This window comes from Apus apus, chromosome 1 (assembly GCF_020740795.1).
Source record: "Apus apus isolate bApuApu2 chromosome 1, bApuApu2.pri.cur, whole genome shotgun sequence".
In the NCBI taxonomy this organism is placed as follows: Eukaryota; Metazoa; Chordata; class Aves; order Apodiformes; family Apodidae; genus Apus; species Apus apus.
The window spans coordinates 113,693,885-113,708,468 of record NC_067282.1 but is presented as its reverse complement, the minus strand read 5'-3'; the positions used below and the strand labels follow the sequence as shown (position 1 = coordinate 113,708,468).

The 14,584-nt window shown below is 43.4% G+C and overlaps 1 protein-coding gene across 1 annotated transcript in view; it reads left to right on the top strand.

The window, feature by feature from the left end:
- Positions 1-508: 508 nt before the first annotated feature.
- Positions 509-14,584, top strand: part of EGFL6 (EGF like domain multiple 6) — a 39,394-nt gene continuing 25,318 nt past the window's right edge. Inside the window, exons 1-4 of the mRNA XM_051630868.1 lie at positions 509-590; positions 6,350-6,462; positions 9,187-9,279; positions 12,549-12,668. Coding sequence (XP_051486828.1) covers positions 523-590; positions 6,350-6,462; positions 9,187-9,279; positions 12,549-12,668 — 394 coding nt within the window. The 5' untranslated portion in view covers positions 509-522. The remainder of the gene's footprint in view (positions 591-6,349; positions 6,463-9,186; positions 9,280-12,548; positions 12,669-14,584) is intronic.

Genomic DNA, 14,584 nt, shown 5'->3' with positions numbered 1-14,584 from the left:
CACGGAACGGCCAGCTCCCTGTGTTGGAAGCCCCCGGCAGAGGTGCCGCGGCGGGAGGTGGGGGCATGCGGAGGCAGACGGTGCCGGACACCGCCAGCTGTTGGACGGAACGAGACTACAGCACCGACCGGGCCTGGTCCCGGAGCGGGGAGCCCGTCCCGCCCGCCGGGCTGATGCGGCTTTCCCCGGGGGAACACCGCCGTGGCTCCGCGCCAGCCCCCGCGGGGCAGCAGCTCCGGAGCTGCAGCCTGCGTCCCTCTCGGCCGAAGCTCCCGGCGGGGCGGGACCGGGTCCCCCTGCCCGCCCGCCGTCCCGGTTCCGCTCGCCCGGCAGAGCCGCCCGCCCCGTCCCGTCCCGGGCGTGTGGGGCGAGGGCGGCCGGAGGCGGGCCCGCCCCGCCCCGCCAGGTTATACAGCCCGGTCCCGCCGCACGCCGGCTCTCCGGCCGTGCCGCCCGCTGCCGAGGGTCGGGCAGCCCCGCCTGGTCGCCGCGGGGCCGGGGACGCCTCCCCGCGGCCGGGCGATGGTGCCGGCGCCCCGGGGAGCCCTGCTCGCCGCCCTCCTGGCCGCCGGGCTGGCCGCCGCGAGCAGGTGAGCGGGGACGGCGGGGTGGTGGTGGTGGTGGTGGTGGTGGGGAGGGGACCCCAGGGACCCCTGCCCCGCTCCTGCGTGGGGTCCAGGCGGGCCGGGGGCGGGTTCGGGTCCTGGGGCGGCCGCTCCGCCGGTGTCCGGTCCGGGCGGCGGCGTGAGCTCCCTGGCATGCGGGGGCTGCCGGGCTAGCCTGAGGGGAGGCGAGTCCCGTCCCTTCCTCCGCCCGGGTCCCGGGAGCTGCCCCAGGTGACGGTGCGGGCCTGCCGGCGGGTGTCTGTGCCCCGTCCCGCCAAGGGATGGCAGCGGAGCTGCGGGGGCTTTTTTGCTCCGGGAGAAAGGGTCCCTGCGGTGCGCTAGTGCCCAAGCGCTGAGAGCAGCTGCACCACGCACAGCCAGGTGTGAGCTCTCAAGTCTTTGGTTTGCCTGGATAAACAGGTGCTTTAAAGTCAGCTCAGCCTATCATAACAGATGTTACATTCTCCAGAAACAGAAGGAGAATTTGAGAGAGGGTCGGGAGAACAAGTCTTAAGAGGAGCACCTGAGGAAGCTGGGGCTGTTTGGTCTGGAGAAGAAGAGGCTGAGGAGAGACCTTAACTCTCTCTACAGCTACCTGAAAGGAGGTTGTAGCGAGGTCAGTGTTGGTCTCTTCTCCCGAGTGACAAGCAACGATAGGACAAGAGGAAATGGCTTCGTTTGTGCCAGGGGAGGTTTAGGATTGGATATTAGAAGAAACTGTTTTATTGAGAAGGTTGTCAGTGATGGGAAAAGGCTGCACAGGGAAGTGGTGGAGTCACGATCCTTGGAGGTGTTTAAAAGACATGCAGATGTGATGCTTATGGACATGGCTGAACACCGAACTCGGTAGACTTAGGTTAATGTTTGGACTCGATGGTTTTAAAGGTCTTTTCCAACCAGAACGGTTCTGTGATTCTGTAAAACTCTTTACTCCAGCCCAAGCTGTTCCAGCGTTTCTGCCTCCCAGTTCTCCACAAACAAATGCCGCAAGTGCTACAGCAAGGGAGTAACTGCTAAAAGCAGACTTCCCAGCAACTGGGGATGAAGCCTTCAAGATATGTGGTTTATTTGTTTAGTGTCAGATTTGTGAATGGGAATGTTTATGATCAACAAGTGGCAGTGTGCTGTTCCAGCACATGTGGGGATATCAAGTGATCAACTCCTCTTGAGTTCTGGGCTTGCTCTTGCAGAAAACACATTTACTCTCAAAGCAGAGCTCCCTTTAAATACTCATGTTAGTTGTTACTTCCTGATGTTGTGTATTTGCATTTCATACACTTTGAAAGGTGTAAAACTGCAAAATAAGAGCATTATCTCCTTCCAGGAGAAAGTATGACCTGGAGTTAGCTGAAACAAATACGTCCAGTAAAAATGATGTTATTTGACAGTAAGTCATGCAATCCATAGGAAACCTACAACTTATCTAAGACTGCTCTACAGCCTATTTTGTCTAAGCTGATGTTGGTTTATGGTCGTGGCACCACTCTTCTACCAAGATTGTTGTTCTGCCTTTTCCACCGAGAGGAAAGGGAAATATGAGATTTTCAAACATCTTGATGAAAGTCTCAGATGACAAGGGGTTCTAGTTTAAGAGGACCAAAAAATCCTATTGCCTTTGAATAGTTAATAAGAAGGAACAGGAAACAGGGAAAATTAGAATGTTTGGGGAAAAAATAATTATGATTTTTTTTTTCTCATAGAAATGTGGCTTTCATGTCTGGACTTCTGCTCTGAGCACTTCCTTTAAGGAGTTCCTTGAAGGAACTTCTGCAAGCCCAAACTAAACTTCATTTGCTGTTTTGGGAGGGACTCATAATGAAGCAGAGCTGTTGTCATGCTGAGTGCCTAAAAATGGCTAAAGAGATATCTAAAACACAATTACTAAAAGGTAATAGGTGACAGGTCAACTTTTTTCTAGAAGGAAGTCACCCTTCAACTAAACTTGTGTAAAAACAAACACCAGACACCACACCACAACAAAATCCCCCTATGCCTTCATTTGACAAATTGTTCAAATTTATATCTGCATGACACACATTCACAATAGACTTTTTAGGAATTTCTTTAAAATGCTAAGATGTGAGATACCATCTTTTTTGTCCTTCTGAATGTATCAGAATGTTAGGATTGGTGCTAGTTGGTTTTGGCTGGCAATAATGCTGTCACGGTTTAACTTGGGATCAGCAAATAAACAAATGACAACAGTGCTCTCTATCCTCTCCCACCAGGATAAGGAAAGGAGAGAGAGACTAAGGAGAAAGGCTTCTAGATTTAAAACTAAACTAAACAGCTTTAATGTAATACTAATGATAAAAGAAAATATGTACAAATATACACAGGTATATGTAAGAATGTACAAACCCCTAACACCTGCAACCCTCCAGCCCTCAGCAACTCCCAGGATATTCCCGTGAGCCAGGGAAGTTCTGAAAAGAGTCCCAGGCTGCTTTCAGTGGTGGTGGCAGAGCAGACAGGAGCTGAGGGTAGAGAGATACAGGAGTCAGGAACACACGGTCCTGGTGATCAAAGGAGATGGATAGACAGTCTCCTCCCTGGACACCAGCCATGGAGGGAAGAAGAAAAATGAGCTTCACTTTCCTGATCCCTGAATTTATATTGAGAGTTATGTATATATGGGATGAAATAATCTGATTGGCCAGGTTTGCCATCTGTCTAGTCTGCCCCTTCCTACAGGGAGGGCTGTAGATACGACCCTCCTGCTCCTTTCATGTCCGAAGCAGCAGATTCAACAAGCAGAGTGAAGTGTCCTTGGTCTTTTGGCATAACTATAAACATTCAGGCCACTGGCTGGAAAACTTGGGGCTAATTTCAGCAAGTGTGCTGCTTAGAGAGTTCACTGAAGAAAAAAAAATATCATTAAAAACAAAATTGACTTAATTCTGGGTCAAACCAGGACAAATGCCCAGGAATTTTTTTAAGAAGAAAATTAAAGAAAGAGATAATATCCTGTTTTTGAAGTTAACTGGAAGCTGCTAATAATACAGTTGTGGCTGTCCCCTGCTTATTCTCCAGTAGTAGAGCAGACAGCTATTGTATGGGCAAGAGCTAACCAAAAATGTCCTGTAGAGATCTTATGGAAACAGTGCACTAAAACTTTCCAGTCTTGGGAAAAACAAACAAACAAACAAAAATAAAAAAACAACAACACCAGAAAACCTCACTAATGTTCCTTTTCAGAGAAAACTCTATGAAAATACAGAATATTAATCAGACATGAAAACAAACCACTGTATTAACTAAAATCATACCTCACTTTTGTCATCTACCTACCTAGTTAAATCAAGCTTTTGAAGACTTGCTCACTCCTCTGCAGCTGTTACTGTCATATAACTTCATTCAGCAAGGCCACTCATCATCGCTGGTCAGGAGAATATGACAAGTGACTTTTTTCACTGTTGGTATTTTTACTTTTTTATTTTAGCCTTTACTGGTAAAATGGCTGCTAATGAGTTTTACAGTTCAGCACAGCTATCAGCTCAGTTGTTGTATTAGAAATTTTTCACTGCCCATTGATACAGAGACAAGGGAAGGATCAGCAGCATCGTGTATCTCCAATATATATCAGTTCTCCCCCAGAGTCCAGCAGGTTCCATGGGACATTCTCCTGGAAAGGATCTACTTGCCAGAAAGGATCTCCTCATTATAAATAATCTTTCTTTTGCATGAAATGCTGAATTTGTGACAGCAACAGCTGGATAGTGGCTCTTGACTGGTCAGAGAGACTAACTGACAAAACTGAGTTTCCTCCTAGATTTTGGGATCCAGGTGAGCTTTCAATGATCTAGTTGACCTTTCCCACTGCCAAAAGTAGTTTTAAACTTGGGGCTTGTTGAGGAAGTCAGAACAAAAGAAAGTCATTGTCCAGGGCAATATATATAAAGTTAAGCTATGCTGATTTTATTTGCAGTTTTATGGAACATTTCATATTCTGCAGACAAGTTTGTGCTGAAATCTTGCAAGATAATTGTATAGTTTGTAAAGATGCTTTCATTATTTCATTTTGAAGTGAATTATTAAATAAGACATTACTGAATGAGTTTGCCTTCCTGTGGAAATGAACACCTTTTGTAAAGTAACGAGATCCTGTTTCTTCCATGCTTTAGGCATTTTAGCCTTCCAGGGGAATCACAACACTATCCAGCTGCAGAAAAAGGGGATTTTCTGGGGTATAAGCAGAATATACATTTGCTATTCAAGTGAATTCAAGGGCACTTTCTAGCATGTAAGGAGATCATATGTTCTTTAACTTGTATATTTGCAAGTGATGTAAGCCAGAAGTATTTTGATGATGGAAAAAGAGGCACGGTGCTGATTTCTGATAGACACCTATACAGAAGTCATAGCTGTTGAATATGCTTTTTCTCCAATCTGAAGATGGGGTATGTGTAGTGCTGCAAACTGCATCACTGAGTGGATAACAAAGGCTGGGTGACTTCAGAGCAACTTTTTCCAACACTGAAGTCTTTTTTACTTACCAGATAAAATGAGGACGATCTCCTCATTCAGGGTATCTCAGATACATATGTGTATGCAGCTCCCCTGAACTCCCTTCTCTTTCGTTGTTCTAGGCTACTAATGAAAACTCTGAAGCAACATCTTGCTCCTTTGAAGTGTATGCATGTATTTATTCTGCTAGTTTGCAGTATTGATGTTTGCTGTAATTGATCCAATATGAGTGCCACCCTGACAAATAAGCACAGGAATATATGTGCAAAGCACTGCTGTAAGGTGAAAAAGCAATGCCTTTATTGTGCATCAGACTGAAAAATGCAAAAGTTCATTGTCCCCCTCAATACCCCAAATCTGTCGCTGTGAAGCTCTCACAGAGAAGATATTTTCTGTGTCAGAAACAACACTTTGAACTCTGAAGTGCATTTTAAATTATGGCTTGGAAAAAGCAGTGGGGACAGAGGATTTTGGATAAAGAAGAGAATTTCATAAAGGGGACAGGCATGTAGTAATGGAGAACTTAAGTAATAGCAAACAGAGGGAAGAGAGAACCAAAGTCACAGCAGCCATAGAGTAGGTCTAGAAGACTTACACAGTGGTGAATTTCTATCAGATTTGTAATTTTGGCAACTAATGGTGCAGGTTTTCCAACTCTTGCAGCTGTTGATCTCCACAGTGACTTTCATCCCCCTGGGTTTATTGGCAAATTAAATTAATTTGTATGGTTGGGGAGTCCTGTGCAATCAGAATGCATGGGACTGTCTGCATTTATTGAATCAATCTGCATGTATGCAGTGGCTATGAGCCTGCAAGTCACTAGCTTCTATGGAGCTGACTGATGTTCAGAAAGCTGCTTTTCTGTAGAATCAGTATTTCATCATCCAATAGCCCTGTCAGGTGTGGGATCATATGTCCCATTGAGTTTCTTCATGTGACACAAGCTGGAGTAGCCCCATTGACTTAACTGATATTAAAAATGACTCATTCTAGCAGGGGACTTGGCTGTATTTTTTTGCCTTTGCTGTGTTTCTCATTAGAAAGGATTTATATTGTACAGTTAATTTATTGCAGGTGAAACATTCTCATCTCCCCTGTTTCTCCAACCAAATGCAATTTTGCATTCCTGTCTGGGAGCACTGTCAAATGCCCCAAGGTCTGGTGAAATGAAAATGCCTGACAGTGGATAAAACATGGGAGAAATGTATAAAGGAGTATATGTAGCAATGGGTTAAAGCATGTATGCCTGGGGCTAGTGTTTATCGTTCTTTACACAGCTCCAGAGCTGGTGGGCAGCTGGTGACTGTGAGCCAGCCTGGCGTGTGTCGCTATGGTCCAAGGTTGGATTGCTGTTACGGCTGGAAAAAGAACAACAAAGGCCACTGTGAAGGTAACATTAACACTTCATGCTTTTCTCCTCTCCACGCCTGTGTACTTGGTACTGATAAAGCAATTTCATATATGTCTGCCAGAAGTAATGGAAAGAAAACTTCTGAGGAATGAAATCACATAACTCTGTGAGAGAGTCAATAAAACATGTTTAAGATACCATCTCCTCAGAAAAGCAGTGCTTTGGGTAAATAACACCAAACAATAAAAAACGACTTGGGGTGGTAGTAGTTGAGAAGCTCAGCATGAGCCACCAGTGTGCTCTGAAGCCCAGAAAGCCAAATGCGTACTGGGCTGCATCAGAGGAAGTGTGGCCAGCAGGGCCAGGGAGGGGATTCTGCCCCTCTGCTCTGCTCTGGTCAGACCCTACCTGGAATACTGTGTACAGTTCTGGAGCCCTCAGCACAGGAAAGATATGGACCTGTTGGAGAGGGTCCAGAGAAGGGCCACCAAGATGATCAAAGGGCTGGAGCACCTCTGCTCCAGCACAGGCTAAGAAAGTTGGGGATGTTCAGCCTGGAGAAGAGAAGGCTCCAGGGAAACCTTATAGCAGCCTTCCAGTACCTGAAGGGTCTACAGGAAAGCTGGAGAGGGGCTTTTCAACAGAGAGGGCAGTGATAGGACAAGGGGTAATGGTTGTAAACTGAAAGGGGAGATTCAGGTTAGACATCCTGAGGGTAGTAAGGTGCTGGAATAGGTTGCCCAGGGAGGTTGTGGAAGCCGTCTCCTTGGAGGTGTTCAAGGCCAGGTTGGATGAGGCTTTGTGCAGCCCAGTCTAGCAGAAGGAGTCCCTGCTCATGGCAGGGAGATTGGAACCTGATGATCTTTAAGGTCCCTTCCAACCTTAGCCATTCTGTGATTCTATAATATTAAAAAATTCTTAGGTCCAGGAGGGACCATCTGTTCTTACCTCCTGCAGAGTCCTGATCACTGCCTCTACCGTTACAGCTGTCAAGTAAGTGCTAAAAATGTAGTGTCTTCTAATGCTACATATGGACCCCTGAAGTGTTTTGGGTTTTTTAATCAGTTTCTATCCTTTATTTTCAGAAGTTCACAGCCTCTGAGAGACTGAAGGTTTTAACTTTTTAAAAATATAAATGAAACACAAGCCATAAGTGCACCTGACTTGAGCTTGGGTAGCCAACTAGTGTTCTGGTCTGTGGATTGTTGGCTCAATGAGAAGTCAATGTCTCTTAAGAGATTTTTTATTTGCTAAAGGTGTATATATCCCAAGGAGAAGATGGTGTGGAATCTTTATCAAGCTGTACTTGGACAAAACACAACAGAGTCTTAAAATACATGGTTTAGGAATCTTTCTCAGATGTTTCACCTGTTGTCCCAAGAGTTTGGTGTATACCTGGAGAATTTGAATAGAGGCTTAGGGTTTTTCTCTGCTGAAAATCAACAAAGTGATGTCTAAAAGGGACAGATACTAAAATATCTCTGCTCTGTATACACAGCCCAATGGTTTAAAAAAGGGAAAGCTGATTAATACCTTTATTAATGTTTATGCATTGCTTAATAGTACCTTAATTCTGAGGCAACTGATACCTTGAGTGACAACTGGCAAATGTAAATTCTATCAGCCAGTGGAGTAAGTTGTCTTGTTGTAAGCAATAGGTTGCTTTCTTAGTAAAATTAATTTTCAGAAACTTTTAAGATTCTTGAGCAGATTGCTTTAAGCTAACTATAATTTAGTTATGCATTGTAAATCCAGGCCACATTGTACTTGGGGAAGTGGATATTGTTGAAATACTCCTTAATCTGCAAAGCTAATACATCGGAATGAATTTTTGAAACTAGGGAAGATGCTTTAATTCAGCAGTAGGAATTCTAATTAAGAATGTTAATATATATTAACCAACACTGTTACTTTCCTGTTTCCTGTAGTTTGCATAGCAGCTTAATTACACAAAGTAGAGAGATGCCTATCCTGGTGCATACTCTTTTATCTGTTTTTCCAGAGCTAGTTCTGATTTAAATCCATGTTTGGTTTGCTTTTCCTGAACGACCCTTATGTTGACAATACATTGACTTTAGGAGCCTTAAGCTTTATAAAAGTCAGCATTTAATTTTTGACTAATGATCCAGAAGGCTGAGAGTTAGAAAGCCTTCACTTTTGAACGCACCCAGACTAAGCACAGCCCTCTCAAGTAATTATAAACCTGATGCTATTGTACTTATTGGGATGTATGGTACAGGTAGTTGCCTAGTCATTAGACAGATGTACTCTGATTGTTCCACATGATCCTTGGCTGTAAGTGAGGAGAACCAAGACTGGAAAACTGCTGTAGGGTGGTGTGTCTCCTTTGGCTGCAGGAGAGTGCTGTTGCATCTTTCCTACTCCAGGTGGGAGCAGGTCAAGCTGATGGCTAGCTGCCTCTCACATAGGTTTCTTAAAAATAGGAAAAAAGCAAGAGTCCAAAATTAAACGTGAATTGTAAGCATGGTGCAAAAAGCATGAGAGAGGTAGGTAAAAGGAGCCCCTTCTTTTCCAGGCCTTTGCAAACCTGGAAAAGTACACATTTGTGTAAGCTGTGCTAGCATCACTTTTCTCCATCAGAAATTAAGTGCTGATCAGTAGCTACAATGTCCGAAGAAGAGAGAGAAGTATGGAGGATGTTGAACTTGTGCAACAAATTTTCAGACAACTAAGCTTGGCTAAAGTTCTCAAATAGAGTATTTCTAACTTTTTCTCTCTCCTTTTCTTGCCTGACTCCTCCAGCTATTTGTGGACATGGCTGCAAGTACGGCGAGTGCATGGGACCAAACAAATGCAAATGTTTATCTGGATTTACAGGGAAAACCTGTAATCAAGGTTTGTACACGAGTATATTACTCCAGAAAGCAGACTGGTGATGTTCTGTCTCCTCATCTCATACTCTGGATTGTCATCTTCCAAAATAATAAACCCAGATATGTTCTCTTCACATAAAGGAGCTGTGAATTTAAGGCTCTTGCATCTCCAGCATCCCAGGCAAGCTCCAAGCCTCCTTCAGCACACAGAAGTTTGAATCTATATCCTGTGTCTCCTGCAGGCTGATGACAAGGACAAACTGTCATATTTATAGTCAGAGGATTAAGGCATGGAGAGATTATCTAGGAAATTATTAGGAGAGCTGAAATTCAAATCCAGAACCCATGTGATTTTATTAACTAGCAAACTATGCCATGTTAGTTTCTTAACTAATCTCATCAGAAATACATGCAATCATATGCTAGACATGTAATTTCTATAGCTGCCTGGGCCAGTGCCCTCTGTTTGCATTGTCCTGATTGGTATTTTTGAGAACATGGAACTGGGAGTCTTTAGAATTGAATATTCCAAAACTTTGAATGCACCATTTTCCCTCCATATACTTGGAATTAGACATGGAAATATTTCAGCTAACACATTGGTGAGAACACAGCTTTTAGTTTCCTCTAACAATATATGAGACACCTGCGTTGGATCAGATTGAAAGGAGAGTGTCACTGTGCATGGAGAGGGGACCATCCTACTGCACTGCAGAGTCAACTGCAGGTGCTGTGAGGGAAGCATGACATATAGGCCATATAGGATGGGTCTATCCTTGCAACCTTCCTAAGCACCTGCAGTCTCTGCTTGAAAATATTGCATTAACATGCTAAAAACATGTTTTTCGGAGTCCAACTAATTCATTGCACAGTGTCTTTCAAACACTATATTATAAAGTTATACTGTTAAGTATTTTGGAAAACTCAATTTTTTGCACTTTTGATGTTGATTACAAGGAAAAAGTTAAAAAAAAAAAAAAAAGGTATCATTAGAGAGGAAAGTGAAACAGCATGTGTGGTTGTGTGTAGGTATCACAACCACATAGAACCACAGAATGGTTTGGATTGGAATGGATCTTAAACCCCTTCTAGTTCCAACCCCCCCTGCCATGGGCAGGGACACCTTTCAGTAGACCAGTTTTCTCAAAGCCCTGGCCAACACTTCCAGGGAAGGGCCATTCACAGCTTCTCTGGGCAACCTGTTCCAGTGTCTCACCACCCTCAGAGTGAAGAATTTCTTCCTAATACCTAATCTATCTTCTTTCATCTTGAAACCATTCCTCACGGTCCCATCATTACAAGCCCTTGTAAAAAGTCCTTCCCCAACTTTCCTGTAGGCCCCTTTAGATACTGGAAGGCTGCTATGAGGTTTTCCCAGAGTCTTCTCTTCTGCAGGCTGAACAACCCCAACTCTCTCAGCCTGACGTCATAGAAGAAGGCCCTTTCATCATCTTCATACTTTAAATCCAGAAGTTTAACCTCAAAAATTATTTGACATCTTAAACGTTACCAAAAGGCAACAGAGAAACCCCCAGCTTTTAGGTGTTGCCTGTGCAGTAACTGAGGCTGGATTTGATTTGCCTTTTGTATGCAAGGGTGCAAGGAGATCACTTCTGCACACTTGCAATAAATTCAAAGTCTGAGGCTCAGTGGAAGCACTTTGCAGACATAATGTTAGCTCCCTGAGCTGTTCTGTCTTCTAGAGCACAGCCAGGAAGTTTTTAGTAAAGTGGTGGCTGGCATAGGCCAGAAATGTCCTGGAGCTGTTTCAGTAGTATAGCTATATAGGTGGTCATGTTCCAGCAACCAGAAATGCTCAGACCCACTTTTAACTTACTGGTGGAGTCTTGGTCTGTCCTTACAGCAGAATGCCCTGCTGAACAAGCTCAACAGGAGCTAACTAAAATAACACAGATAAGTGGACTGTGTTATTCTGCCACTGAGTCTGAGCTAAATTAGCCTTATCTTCACAGGTTCTCTTTTAGAGCTGTGTGTGCTAGCTGTGCATTACTGTGCATTGTGCAAGGTAGGTGCAGCTAAGCATTTTTGAAATTGTATGGTCAGGGTGTAATAACTTTTGTTCCCATCCAGTTTTTTTGTTAGAAGAATCTCAGTCGTATAGTGGAGCCACTGTAGCACAAAAACAATGTGATTTGCAAACAAATAGGCTGTCCTTTTTCAAACAGACTCTATGTTTAAATAACAGAATGAAACCCTCTTTTTCTTCTCTGGGCGGAGCTGTAACAAACACTCCCGCACATGTGTAACCACAGCAACGTTTGTGTTTTGAATGGTCTGGATGGTTTTTTTGTGGTCTGCAGGGCACATGGATATGAAAACAGATACTTCTTCCATTAGAAGTGGAACTGCACAAGCTCAGTGCCTGGAGAGTTGCATCTTTATTAAAATTATATTCTTGGTCATATGTGATGTTAAACACATGTTGAATGGGCTGCATATTCTGGTGCATTCTGTTAATTTGTTCTGTCTGTTTACTAATGAGTTTTCAAAATAAAAGTGGTAGAGGTGCCAGTTCACAGAAGTCACAAGCACAGATGTTGTCCCCTTGTCATAAGACCAATACCACCATCAGCACTGCTCTGCCTATACCACACAAATCAAACTCTTTAGGATTGTGGTTGTCTCCCTGTGAAAGGATAGCCACAGGGAGTTGAAAATTAATTTAGCTTCTGCAAAGCAAGCCTTTTAAATCCTGGATTCTGTGAACAATTTAGAATCCTTTTATTCTCAGGAATTTGAGTTTTTTTCCTTTTATTCTTAAAGTCACATGGTTTTTATATATGCTATTTCATCTTTGATAGACAGCCCTGCCCTGTTAACCTTGGTACGGATGTGTAGTGCAGGAAAAAAAACATATCTGTGTTTCACTTTATCTAAAACTGATTTGCTGTTCTTAGTCTTACGTATTTGCCTTTCTAGTACAGAGGTCAGCTGGAGGACTTAAATCTCCAACTACAATTAGAGAAATCCAGAAGAATAATTCCCAGAAAATCGACTAACTGCAGTTCTCTCCCCAACCCTCCACCTCTTCCTAACAAGCTGACAGATGTGGCCAGAGTTTGCATTAGTAGGAGTCTGTCTCTGTTAGTTTTGCTAGCAGTCTTTCAGCCAGATGGTCTGCTAAACTCTCATCTTGCAAAGGGCTGGCTCATTTTCAATCCAGACAGTTTTACTGTGGGGAATTCAAGGCATTAGGCAATGTTATCCACCTATATGTATGAATAAATGTATATAAACCCAGCACTCACTTCATTCCAATGATTTCTGCAGATCTGAACGAGTGTGGACTGAAACCACGTCCCTGTGAACACAGATGTATGAATACACATGGCAGCTACAAGTGCTATTGTCTCAACGGGTACATGCTTATGCCAGATGGCACATGTGCAAGTAAGTAATAGAGCTGATAGGACAGACACACCAAAATCATATAATTCCATTTGATCCCAGCAGGTTTTCTTCTGGTGATGAATGGATTTAGCTTATTCAGGATAGGGTCTTTGTCTCGGCTCTCTGGTACTGTCAGCAACTGAAAGAGGCTTTCTGTGTGTTGGCAGCTGGATAAAGTAAACCAGTTCACACAGGTTTTTTGGTGTTCAGAGGAACTTTTGTCCAGCTAGAAGTAAAAAGCTTTGATAGCATTACTTCAGACAAAGCACAGCTAGTACAAGTTTGGTGTGTAGTCCTGCCAGTTCATCTGTTGAATACAGATAAATTAATCTGTGCCGGCAAAGCACCAATATAGACCACTTTTTACTGTACTGAATTTCATGCCATCACTTCTTGCTTTATCTTTGTGTGTTCCCTGACTCATTTGTTTTCTCTGAGTGTTGATATGCTTCCCATACTTGCCACCAGCTTCTTGCAAACATTTGTTCACTGAGCTAAGGCTTATATTTTCTGTATTTCTACATATTTTCTTTGTGTTTAAGCCAGCAATGTAATGGGAAGTATCTGCTTTCTTAGCCAACCCAGTTTTTCAGTCCTGAGGAAACTTCCTATTTCTCAATGACTCTGTTTTGTTGATAGAAAATACTTTCTTTCCTTCATCTGAGCTATTCCATACAGGTATTTTAGCTTTGAATTTCACAAAGCATAACATGTTGACAACCCTTTCTGGAGTCCACAGGACAGAAGCAGCTGCATCCATTGGACAAGGAGGCTGGTTGGTCTCAGCAGTGGAACAATCTGCTTGAGAGGTCTGTCCTAAAGTAATGGACCTAGCTGCAGGGCATTCAGCACAAGCTTTCCCATGGATGTGACAGGGAACCATAAATTCCCAAAGGCTTTGGTCTCCAAATCTTGGAAACAAGTACTAACCAGGCAGGGTGTCCATCTGGTGATTGTGCTGACAGTTTGGGGATAACTGGAAAAATACTCAGCCTTGGCAAACACTATGTATTCCTCCCATTTCTTCCAAGATAACTTGTGTATCTGCTGACATCACACACCAAGCAGTTTTCATTAAGGCCACTGTCTTATGGAAAGCTGAAGTTACAGAAGCCAGAACTACAGTCCAAAGAAACTATCTTTTGAGCCCAGCAGCAGCTTTGTCCCATCCATCCCTCACTCCCGCTCCTCTGAACACAAATGCTCACGGCAGCTACACTTTTGAACTAAGTAAGAAAACTAAATCCAGGTTGTTACTTACCATTTCTGCTGAATTAGCTTTGAGCCAGTTCAGGGCTCATTTCCTGATTTAAGAAACTCTCCATTTGTACTAAATGTGCAGTTGCACCAGCTCTTGTTCAAGTCACTACAAAATGCTGAATTTCTCTCGGCAGCAGTGGCCACTGTTAAGAATATATTAAGAAGCTGTCCGAGCAGCTGTGAGCCCTGGGGCTTGCACTTCACTTTGGCACATGGAAACATTGTTTCTCAGTAGAACCCCAACATACTGACACAGAATGAAACAAGATTTCAGGGGGAAAGCCAGGTTTCCCATTGAAGGAAAGTCTTCATTCTTCACAGCTCTAGTGAAGAAGGCAAAAGTGTTTGTCCAGCTTGTGCTTCATTAACCCAACTCATCTGCCACCTTCCAGTTTCAAAGAGCCTTTATTTTCTTAAGTAGAAATTATAATTAGGAAATGAATAGTAAATTATTTACTCAAGCAGGCATTATTCTTGTTTAAGTCTACTAGCCTCCCATTTCACTTGATGCTAACTTAAGCTTGTGCTCAGGTGAAATGCTAGGTTATTTAACCAACTCTAGAACTCTCATAGTTTTATTTAGGCAAACATTTTGAGCATAATGTTGCTCTTTTTTAATTGAATTCTGCATGACGTAACTTTTCTTAGCAAGATGA